General features: G+C 39.9%; 1 protein-coding gene across 2 annotated transcripts in view; it reads left to right on the forward strand.

The window, feature by feature from the left end:
- Positions 1–11,252, forward strand: part of znf704 (zinc finger protein 704) — a 54,063-nt gene extending 42,811 nt beyond the window's left edge. For both annotated transcript variants that reach the window (XM_065948374.1, XM_020652368.3), the window contains exon 9: positions 228–11,252. In XM_065948374.1, coding sequence (XP_065804446.1) covers positions 228–342 — 115 coding nt within the window. In that variant the 3' untranslated portion in view covers positions 343–11,252. The remainder of the gene's footprint in view (positions 1–227) is intronic.
- The last annotated feature ends 547 nt before the right edge of the window (positions 11,253–11,799 follow it).

Raw genomic sequence — 11,799 nt, forward strand, 5'->3', positions numbered from 1 at the left:
ATAACAGTAGATTTAATCAATTTCTAAATCTTTACCTGTGAGACAACTCTAAAGCATTTTTATACAATACAGCATTTATTTTGATTGGTTCTATTAGGGGAATCTCAAGCATAATTGTTTACCTCAGTTTTCTGCCCGTTTGATTCTTGCTTGCACATGTTATGATTATCTTTTTAAAAACACAATCTTTTCGGTTTAATCACTTAACCTCTGTCTCCTCTCTACAGTCGGAAGGTGCGTGGTGAAGGGAAGAAGTGCCGAAAGGTGTATGGCATGGAGAACCGAGACATGTGGTGCACCGCCTGCCGCTGGAAAAAGGCCTGTCAGAGATTCACCGACTGAGCGTTCTCCAGTTATGACAAGGCGCTCTACGCCCACAGCCGTTTCACCACAAAGCAGGGAGGGGCATCATTTTGCATGCATTTGGTTTTTCTTCAAAATCGCAACTGTCCGTCAAGCTCCAGCTCCGCCCCCTGTGGATGCCCCTCCTCCTCAGCTCCACTGAACCATTCCAGCAGTGGGAGGAACCGAAGGACAGTCAACTTTTACAGTGCTGTCCAGGATTTCCCACTACTGCCTCGCCATTCCCATTGTTCTCAGCTTTGGGAAACCTTAGTGCAGCTATACAGTATAAAGAAAAAAAAAGATCTAAAGATTTCTCCTGTTTTTTTTTTTTTTTTTGTTGAGTTCAGTGTTGCATCTTTCTATGTTTTGTAAAGCTCTGGTTTTAAATAGAAAGTCAAAGAAGGGGTCCAGATAAAAAAAAAAGGCCAAAAGCCTTTTTGTTTTATTAAAATAAAATAAAAATGGACCCAAAAGAAGAATGGGCTTCTTGCACCTCCTGCAGTTTTTGAACAATATTGTAAAAAAAAAAAAAAAAAAAAAAAGCATAGAGGTCAAAGTTCCAGTTTTTGTTCTTCCTTCAGCTCAATCATCATCTCTTTCATTTCTGGACTATTTCAGGTGATCTATTATCACCAACATCACAAAGCCTCTCCTGGTTCCTCGTCTGCTCCTTGCTCCTGACAGCCTGAGGAAAGAACAGAAGTGATTCTAAGAAAGAGATGGAGGAATAGAGACACACAAGGTGGACCGGTCAATGCAAAAAAAATACACACTTTACAGTCAGGGATAGCAGCCGCACCATGCCACATTTACCACATGAGAAGCAAACACAGGTATGGCCACACAATCAAAGCAGGAGACAGAAACTGTTTTCTATCTCACTTTTTGTATCCAGTTAGCTTCATTTTCTTTCTTTTATCAGGGATGTGATTCAACAGAAAGCAAAAACCAGCAGCTCAAACTGTACACGGCACTAACTCAACACTTTCTCTCTTTCATGACACATGACAACTTTGCAACCAAAAACTCCTTTATCGAGTTCTTTATGTTTTTGGTTTTTGTTAAAGTGCCATGGTTACTGTTGTTGATTTTTATTTTCCCTCTCTTTTTTTTTTTTTTTTTTGGCAAAGCCAAGACTGTTTACATACCACCTGCTCCAGACTACAGTGTGTTCAAAACGTTCCTGACAGCGCTGGAAGAATAAAGTCAGCAGCGTGCAAGGCCATAAAGAGAAACATGTTTCACCACAAACAGAGAGAGAGACATGCTGCCTTCCTTCTCAACCAACTTTGACACCTTTCAAAGGGAACAAAGTATCTTTGTGTTTACGTTTGCCACAAAGGAGGAGGGCTAAAAACCAAAAGTGAGGCACTTGTACTGTATATGAGTAATGGAGCACTTACACTTGTGGTTACTTCAAGAGTTAAAAAAAAAAAAAAAAAAGGTTCTTTCTTTCCAAAGCACTCTTTGTTTCCAACTTAAGTGGTCATAAGAGGAAGGAAGAAGCAAATTATTGAACCATTATTTGCTCCAAGGGCAGAAAAAGTTCAAAGTACTTGATTGGCTCTCTCCTTTGTTGTTTCATGTGCACTGCACACTTAATTCAAGCAACGCTTTTGGCGCCAGCTTTCATAAAGGTCCTTATGTTCAGCATGTTACCTTGTTACTGATGAGGTCAAAGTTTTAATTGGTAAAAAAAACAAAAAAACAACGCAGTTATCTGAATTTCATATGAATGTTTGTTTAATTTCCTGCCTCCATGTTGGCTTAAAGGCAGGAAACAAAATCACAAAGCCAAATAGTTTACAGATGTTGTCTTTGTTGGGATGAATGGACCGACTCTTGTGTCACCTTTAGAAATGACCGGTGTTACCAAGAGGCACATTGTGATTCTGTTCCTGCATTTAGCATCTTGCTTCAAGCTAATTCATTTGAATGCACGCTGATGCATTTTATTCTGTTCCACACATTCAACCCCACAATCAGTGCAAACCAACACCAGCTAATAAACTTGCATGCTCGCTCATCGATACACACAACTTCAGCACCTGAAAATCGTAGCTCTTGTTATTTTTGCTTTCTTTTCTTTTCTTTTTTTTTGTCTTTTCATGTACATATATATATATATATGTAGTTCTTGTATTCTCTATAAGCTCCATGTTTATGGCCAGCTAGCTCGGTCGTTACATTTGCCACCTTATGAACAAGACAAGTTCAGCTATGATGTTACGTGAGGAAATAATGTACCGTTTAACCTGTCCGGCTACTATTATTTAGAAATCTAGGAATAGCCTTAAAGTCACTCTTTTAAAGAAAAATCTTCGTGCTTCTTCTGTGTCATTACATTGATGTGTCAGAAAAGAAAATATTTAGATTATCTCCACCTGATCCTATTATTGTTTAAGAAAGACAAATCTATATGTACGTAAAGACGAAACATTGAAAAGACATTGATTTGGCTGTTTTTATTTTTCATATATATATACAGATATATATGTATGAATTGATATGCCGTTTATTGATTTTGTTTTCATGTTCTGCTGATGCATTTTTGTACTAACTGTTACTGTGGGAGGGAGTGAGGAATAATTAAGCATGTTTTTGCTCTTTTTCTGTGGATGTGACCCGCAAGCTCCCGCCTCCAGCTCCTTCACGTCACGCTCCCCGCTGCCTGCCGCTAAGCGCTCCAACACCGTAGTTGATTAGAAAACCTTTATCTTATTTCCTCCATGTCTCGTGGTGTCACGTAGGCCCACTTGCAATTAGTTTGATTGACATCTCGGGGTGTTTGTGTTGCAGTCACACACACTCCTGTGAGTGAACGTGAAGGAGCCTCGGGGCGAAGTGTGCGGGGCTGCCACTGAAGCTCGGTGCTCTGCCCACTCCTCCCCTTCATGCATTCCTCTAAAGGAGTCTTTACACACCTTTTATCAAACGGCCTGTGGCGTTTCCCTGTCAGGGTGTGTGCAGGTTGACGAGGAAACACACTTTGTTGTTTATCTTGCTCCAGACCTTAACGGCTGGATGTGGCTGAAGTTTGTTTTTTGTTTTTTTCAACTCCATGCACTACCCAATGCCCTTTCTCCATCTTTGTGGTGCTTCATGTGTGTGTCCTGACAGTCTCCTCCAGTGGTGTTTTGGGAAACATCTGGCAGCCAATCAGATCCCTGTCGGGGCTCGGTCCAGGAACAAGTTCCAACAGAGCATGCTTTGGAAGCATCAACACTATATCTTTTTTAAATGGCAGCTAATTCTCCAGAAGCGTCCTCATGGTCATAGTTGTGGCCACCAATTGGAATGTGTTACAACATGCTTATATTGGCTGAAATAAACACAACTAAGCTAAACCCACAAGATCTCTAAAGGATATTTGCTGCCATTTGTAAAACAAAGTCAGAAGATGTAATTCAGTGAGAGACTCTGGGGTTTGTTTCGAGGACCGGGTCCTGGCCTGCATCGATCATCCTGGTTCCACTCACTGCCAATGTTACAGAGACGACTCGAGCGCTCAAAGACACTTAGCCGCACGTCTCTTCTTGCATTCTGTACATGCAGGTGCTTGTGGCCTCGGCCAGGGAGAAATGGAGGTGCTATTATCCCATGTGTCATTTTCACTCCATTTTGTACACATTGTTATGCTGTAGAACATGAAAATAAAAACAACCTGCCTCAAGTCTACCAAGTGTCCAGACACAAGGTCGTGAGTGGCTCCTACAGGAAAAAAAAAAAACAGCTCTCTGTCCTGCTCTTTGATCCATTTCGACTGTTCAATTTTGGTTGTTACAATGCTATCTCTCTTAAGATTATAATGTTTCTTTTTATTATATCTTAATCTTAAATGCAAACATCAAAGTACTTCTGTTAAAGCAAATTCAATATTCAAAGAAAATGACTTTGTGCCCAACACATCAACATGTTGCTGATTTGTTTGGGATGCTGTAGAATTAAAACTCCTTTTGGGCAAAACTGGCAGACACAGAGGGATCAAGACTCATAATTGAACTCCCAAATTGACACTTTAATGATGCCAAACATGCCATATGCTTTTTCCTCCTCCTGATGTGATCATCCAACTAGCTCATATAAGAGCAGCAGTGAGCCCCTCAATCGTGCGAGCCAGCAAAACACGCGTGCTTGTGAACGGGGGGTGCTCCTGTTGAAAACATGTGTTGGCACAGCAGAGTTAAAACTGTGCTATCAAAGAGTCACAATAGGCGGTCTTGTTGCCTCGGTGAGAGTGATATGAATACTTATGAGGAGCGTCAGCGGCTGTCCTGGCTTTTGTTCTCTCAGTGTGTTTACCCTGTCCCCCCCCGCCCCCCTCCTCCACTACCTACCAGCCACCAGCTATGATTGATCATCTGAATAAAGCAAGAAAGAATTATTCTGCTTACTGAGGTTATAGAAATCAAATCCAGTGAGTTACGAGGGACCCTCAGTGCACATGTCCACACACACACCCCTATGCTACGTCCACGTTCCAGTTTAGCTCCCGAGCTGTGATGGCTTTAACAGCAGTTCATGCATTGACATATTGATGAGCCCTCCTCTTGGTTTATGGACCTGATCTGTACCCAGATTAATGTTTCATTCATGACAAGACTTGTTTGTGACAAGAGGCTAACACTTATTACAGCTTTATATCATCCGCATATAGGTCAATGCTACTATATATTCAGATTAACCCTGCAGTACAGTATATCTAAGCTACAGTAAATGTGTGTGTCAGTATTTTTGTGTTATATCCCGGACTTCTCCAATTTTCTTCTTTTTAAAAATGTTGTACAACATGCAGGAGCTGAGGTCAGCCTTCAAAACGTTAGTGGCTGCAGATTAGCTGCCCAGTAAGAAAGCCCTAAGCGGTCATGCATCCATACATATTTACTTTTTTTTACATACATATTCTTTTATAACAAGACATTTCCTGTTGTTCCTGTTTACTTATCCTCAGTGTCACAAACAAAGTTAGAAATAGTCTTAATTTAGCGTTAGTGTGATAGCAGCATGGTATGTTGTGGTCTGGCCTTTCACGTCCAACCTATTTTGTTTTCTAGATAGCATGAAACCCGTTATCACAAGAAATCAAGCTTTGTTATCTCAAAATAATGAGTTAAATTAGTTTATGATGAAAGGAAATACAGCTTTGTTTACTAAGATAAAGACCCAAGTAATTTGAGATCTCGAGAAAAAAAAAAAGAAGTAATTTCACTGGAAAAGTATTATCTTGAGTTAAAGAGATAAATCAGTTGAGCTCTCAAGAGAACAACACTGGAAATGAGTCATTATTACTGGAAAATGGATTTAATACAGTATTGGTGCATGTCCACTTCAGGCTTCCGTAGGCCAGCTTCTTTCTAGCAGGTGAGAAAACATATTTTCTTCCTTGCTAGCATTTACCACTCTTGTTTATTTCAGAAATAGCATGTTATCACACTCTGACAGCAGGTGGCGCTCATGAGGCAGTACCTGTAAACTCATTTTAACCTGTAATTATAATTTTTTTTAAAACTCAGATGGACTGTTTGCACGCTTGAGCACACCTGACTCGTCATGGCATTGCCTTGCATGACCCTCAGTATGGATTGAGTAAGCAGCGTGTCCTCAAAGAGTCCACCTCCCACCGACTGTAGCGCTAGTTTCCATGGCAACTATGCTGTCAGGCAAGGTTATGTGATTCGGCTCCTATCGGCTGTCGAAGCTGGAGCAAGAGGAGGCACCCTCTGTCCTTCATTCATTCAGGAATGTGAAGGAGGAGGGCTTTGATAGAGGGGTTTTTTTCCCCTAGAAGATTATCAATGTAAAAAAAAAAAGAAAGAAAGAAGAAATGTCTTAATATGTGTTTCCATCCCCATTATTGTTACCTTTGGAGGAATAGAGGAGTCCTGAATGTGCCTTGAAGAGTGCAGAGTTTCTTGGAGCTCTGTTTGCAGGAGGGTTGCTGTGATATGCAGGACCACAGCAGCGATGTAGGAATGTCTCTGGTGCTGGCTAGTCTGAGTTCTGCATTTTTTTAAAATCTAAACCTTGTAATTCAAAGATTTGTGATACAAAGAAAACGTCCTGTGAGTTGTGTTCAGAGAACCTTTTGGTCACTCGTTGGTTCTAGAAAGATGTTGCAAGGTCTAAGAGTGATTTTTCTACTTTTTAACTGTAAAACGATTTTTCCGATTTCCAAACTTATGCTACTGTGTTTCAAATGTGTTTTCTTTTCTTTGTCTGTTGTTTCTCCTCCTCTTTGTTTTCCCAAACATGACTCCTCTCTCCCTTTTGTACAAGGGCTTGTAGATAAATGTATGTCGATGTGAAGAATCGCTGTTGTGTCGCATTCTAGAAATGTTTGGGAAATCAAGGAAACCTCATGTAACAAACAGCTTGTGAAACAAACAGTGAGATGATCCCTTTTTTTTGCGCGGAGCTGCTCATTTATTTACACCTCAAATGAAAGGCATCACTTTCAAATAGAGGGAAGACAAACACCCTCATCATGCTGAAGTCTATCATTGGATTTGATTATTCACAATATTGACTTTTTTCTGCCTCAGCTCCATCTTTTAAAAGTTCAATATGCAACACAGAGAGTGCTGGCCCCGCCCTCCCTGTTATCGGGATCATCTCATTGGCTGTTTTAATGGATTACAATCATGTAGACCTCAAGAACTCAATGACTGTCGCACTGGATTTTTACACTCTTTTTCTCAAATAGTATATAAGCTATATGGTCTGGTCTAACTGTATTTTTAATACTGCATGTGCATGCAAATAAGGAAATTATGAGACTTTATATAAATGTGCTTTATTTGTGCTGTGGCATCCATGATGGGGGGGGGGTGGGGGGTGGGGGGGAGCAGCCGGGGTTGCCTCAGTGTATTTATTTTAAACTACACGCTTTATTGGGTTTTTAAAAACTCAAGATTGGTGTACAGAAAATAAAACTTTACCTCGTGTTTTTCAAATCTATAAAAAGAGAGTCACCTTTGATTCCTTCCATCAACGTGTAATCTGAGACTAAATACCAATGGCACTCTTTAAGTATGATAGTTTAACTTATTTCAGGGCTTTCCAAAAGCTCTTTGACTATTTTACATTCCCCTATTCTCCACATCGGTTTACAGCACTCCAGAGTGTTTTTTTTAAACGTCAATAAATGACGAGGCTTCGTTTGGCAGTGGCTGCTCTCCACCCTGATTTGGCTGACATAGTATGTTGCATTTGATATCCTTTTGAAGCCTCTAAATGTAAATGTTTGATTGTGTTTTTCCAGACTGTAAAACTAAAACATATAGATGCAACACATTGTCCTTCTTCAGATCTGTTCCTGCGCCGTGCATTCGGCGATACAGTGGGTTTTATGATAACCGCCTTGTCTGGCATAAATGGTGAAGATGTTTTTCATTCATTCAATGAGCAGGGCAATTGGATTTTTAGTTCAGTGTCAAAACATTGAGGACTTGTGAAGGAATAGCCTTGACATTTTAGAGAAAATGTGCTTTCTTGGTAAGCTAGTTGGGAGGATTAATACCACTTTAGTATCAAGTATGAGAAGCCACAGTTGGCTGATTTAGCTAACATTAGCAGCTTTGAAACTGAAAGAGAACATTTGACTAGCTTATCGGTGATGACTCCAGAAAGCTATTGATCAAAACCAGCAAAAGGTTCACATAAATCTTTACTTCTTTTTAAATTATATTGGACAAACAACACTTGGCATTTTAATAAGTGAACCCTTGAAGTACTGGTATAGGGACATTTGTTATCATCTGATAGAGCCAGGCTGTTTGAGCATTTCCAGCGTCAAAGCCATGTTAAGCTAACCAGCGGCTCCAGCTACATACTAACTGTTCAGACATGAGAGTAGTTCTGATGTCATTGAAAAAGATTTGGCTTTTATATGTGGCATTCAAGTGAACAGTGAATGCAGGACTAAACTATAAAGTATTTAAAATCCCTGCAGTTTTAGGCTTGTGCAAGGAAACATTTTCATATGCTAACAAAGTTCTGCGCTGTTCTGGCATCATGGCCCCTAAATTTGGCTCGAATTCCTGATCCTGAAACAACAACTGTGAAGGAGATGGTTTAATTTATTTACAACACAGGAGTGCTCTCATATCTCAAACAGTGTCAGCTCTAACAGGAATACTCGTCTCCTCACCAATCTGCTGGTTTTATAAGTCTGCTAGCTTGGTTCATATGCTCCAGCATGAGTCCCACAGGTGTACTTCCTCGTGGGTCATCAGGAGTAACAGTATGTTTTCATGAGGCTTTGTGTCTCATGACTGCAGGGTGAATAAGAAAAACATTTTATCATTCTGTGCTTTTGGGGGGGTGTGCCTCATATTCTGCAAGGCTCTCCTCCTTTCCCAACAGCTACAACATTTATATCACTCTGCATCATTTATCAAAAGGAATCTGTTAAGAAAGCATTCCAATATGCAACTAAATATCTCAGCTGCAAACATTTGCCTGTGTTTTTTTTTTCAGAAATAGCTATCGGGCAAGACTTCTTTCACTACACTTATGCATAAGCTGATGCTACACAACCTGGACCTCGCAACACACACACACACACACACACACACACACACACACACCTCATTCACTCATAATGTTGTTAATGTGTGTGTGTGTGTGTGTGTGTGTGTGAGCGAGCGCCAATTGTGTTGGATCATGTCATCATGGCAATATACACCCATGCTGTTCGACATATGTCCCCGTGGCTTCCGGTCTCATCCTGTAATGATGTGAGCAGTCCGCTGGTGTTAGCTCGCGTCTTGCTAGGCCGCTGCTCTAAACACAGTTAGCATTGAATGTATGTGTGCGATGACATGATGGAGTGTGTGTTTCGGATGACCGCCTGAGGTTATGTCCCATCTGCTCAGTGTAGCATTTACACCTTCTCTCTCTCTGTTTGTTTGTGCAACAAAAGTGTGAGCACAAAAGCTAAACTGTGAGCATGTGAGTGTGTGTGTGTGCATCTCTAGTCTCTGATCAAGACATTCCTGCAGCCATAAATGCACAAGTTTCAATGTGCAAGCTGTCATACCTCATGCATTATCTACATGGCATAATAATCCTCCCCCCTGCTGCTTTTTTTCTTACACCCTGCTTATCTTCATCACACTACCAAAATCAAATATAAGTAGCCCACAGTGAAGATTTATGATGTTTATGATGTACAAACTCGAGGTCAAATCTCGTCTGGTTTGAACTCACTAACATTAAACAAGATGCAGAGATTGTAGTGACTCTGATCCTGCCTGTAACCACATGCTGTGCACTTGTGTCTCTTCTCCTTTGAGGCGTTTAAGGTGCAGATCAAGGCCTCACTGAGTCAAGCTAGTACAAGATGCTCGGGCCGCTCTTATTGGAGCGCAGGGAGCTGTTCATGTGTCCGAGTGTGTCCGAGGCATTGAATAATTGATGAGAAACAGCACATGTACACAGGCTCCATTTGTGACCTGAGCTGATAAGAATCATTGCCGTCCATTAAATTGGTTGCTTCCTTTCGCTGTGAGGGTGCAGGAGGTTCAAAGCAGTGAGGGGTGGGTGGATGAAGGAAGCACATATGGATCAGTTTTACACAGGCAGTATAGTGTTTTACATCCGATAAGTCAAGACATTGAGTTATTTCTGTTGTTGCAGAAGCAAGATTTGGCTTTGAGAAGGCCAAGAGTGAAAGAATTTACAGTTTATTTCAGATTAAGTGCAACAGAAGTACCTCAAAATGAAACCTAGTGGTATCCTAGGTTAAAGTGTCACCTGAAGAAAACATATTGCATGGTCCTCTTTTTGTGTCAATATTTTAACTCACAAATGACTCCCAATCCTTTTTCAGAGTTTGAACTTCCTTGAACGTTTGGGAATAGATTCTGTTTCTTGCTGAAAGTTAGACGAGACGATTATGACCTCTCTCATGTCGAAGCCACAGCTCAGACAGCTAGCTTAGCCTAGCTTAAAGTCAGAAAATAGCTAAAATCTAGCTAGTTGCCTAAAACAATCACTGAACTAGACTACTTTTCTTATTGCTGAACATTAGTTAAACAGATGGTGGCTGCTTTCTTCTTACATTAGGTACGACTTTACAGAAGCAAAACGTTTGCTGAGCTAAGCAAAAACACAAAGAACGACTAACTTTTCTTGCTGTTCGCTAGCTTAAACAAAGGACTTGACCAAGCAATAGCATGGCAGATAAACTATTTCTGTTATTACTGCTAAGCTTATTGTCAGTTCTTGCTCATTTGTAAGCCACAGACATTAGAGCGGTGTCAGTGGTTCTCGTCTAACTCGGTAAGAGTTATCTCTAAATGCAAAAGGAAACTGATTGGATTGATTGGAAGTCATTTTGGACAATTCCTGAAGGTTTTTCTTTTTTGCCTTCTGTACTCACACACACAAACAAAGCCATGTTTGAACTGAATGTTCTCTTTCAGCACCTGTATAAGGCTGCTTCATCATATTACACACAGAGACCGTTTTCAGTGTCACATATTAAGTCTACAAATGATTTTTTTTTTTTACTGTTAACACAACACAATAAGCACTTGCAATACGTATCTGTTCTGTCACAAATCGTATACTCTGTTGTACCAATGATGTTTTCTTATATTCTTTTCCACAAAATAATCAAACTATTTCTATGAATATATGGTGATTTGTTTTCTTCCGAAGAAGAATCAATACCAATTGACTGTTAACTCCTGTACCAGTTTATTTTTTTCTTATCTGATCTCTGTGTAGAAAAACTGCCTTTGTTCTCGTTGTAAATTGTGTTTACTGACAAATTGCGTTCTGGTGCTGTTGTTGTTTGACTCTGTGCAGTTACGACCTCCTCCAGGGCGATCTGTGTGACTGGACAACTCTGGAGGCTTCTGGTTAGAACTGAATAAAGATTTTTTGGCAGCTGTTTGGTATCCGTTGTCACCGTGTCTTTTCTTTTCTCTGCTGAGACTAAAGAATGCTTTCACTCAATAAGAGTTTATGTTAAAACATGTATTCATAAAGTACAACAGTTAGTCTTTTTTATGAACAAGTTAGCTGCTCAAGTCTTAGAACCTTGTAACCATACACTTCTGAGTTAACTTACTTATACTTTACTTGATACTATTTACATTTACATTTTTACAGCGAATATTGTACTTTTTACTCCACTAGGTTTACTTAACAGCTTAAGTTTGTGGTCACATTTGCAATTGAGACTTTAAATATCTGATAAATCCTATAAATGAGTTGCTTGTGGAGCAATGCATGATCAATAATAATACAGAATAACATATATAAAAGAGGTATTTCTTTGTAATCTTCAGTAATTATTTAAACTTAAAATTGAAATTACTGAGTAACATGAAGAAGGAAAAACAAAGCCCATTTTAAAAATAGAAGTGTTTGCTTGGCATCCTTTTTGTATGAACATGAGATATCTGGACTAGAAGTGTTTCACTTATTCTGATAAATAAAAGC

This window comes from Labrus bergylta, chromosome 19, assembly GCF_963930695.1.
Source record: "Labrus bergylta chromosome 19, fLabBer1.1, whole genome shotgun sequence".
NCBI lineage: Eukaryota > Metazoa > Chordata > Actinopteri > Labriformes > Labridae > Labrus > Labrus bergylta.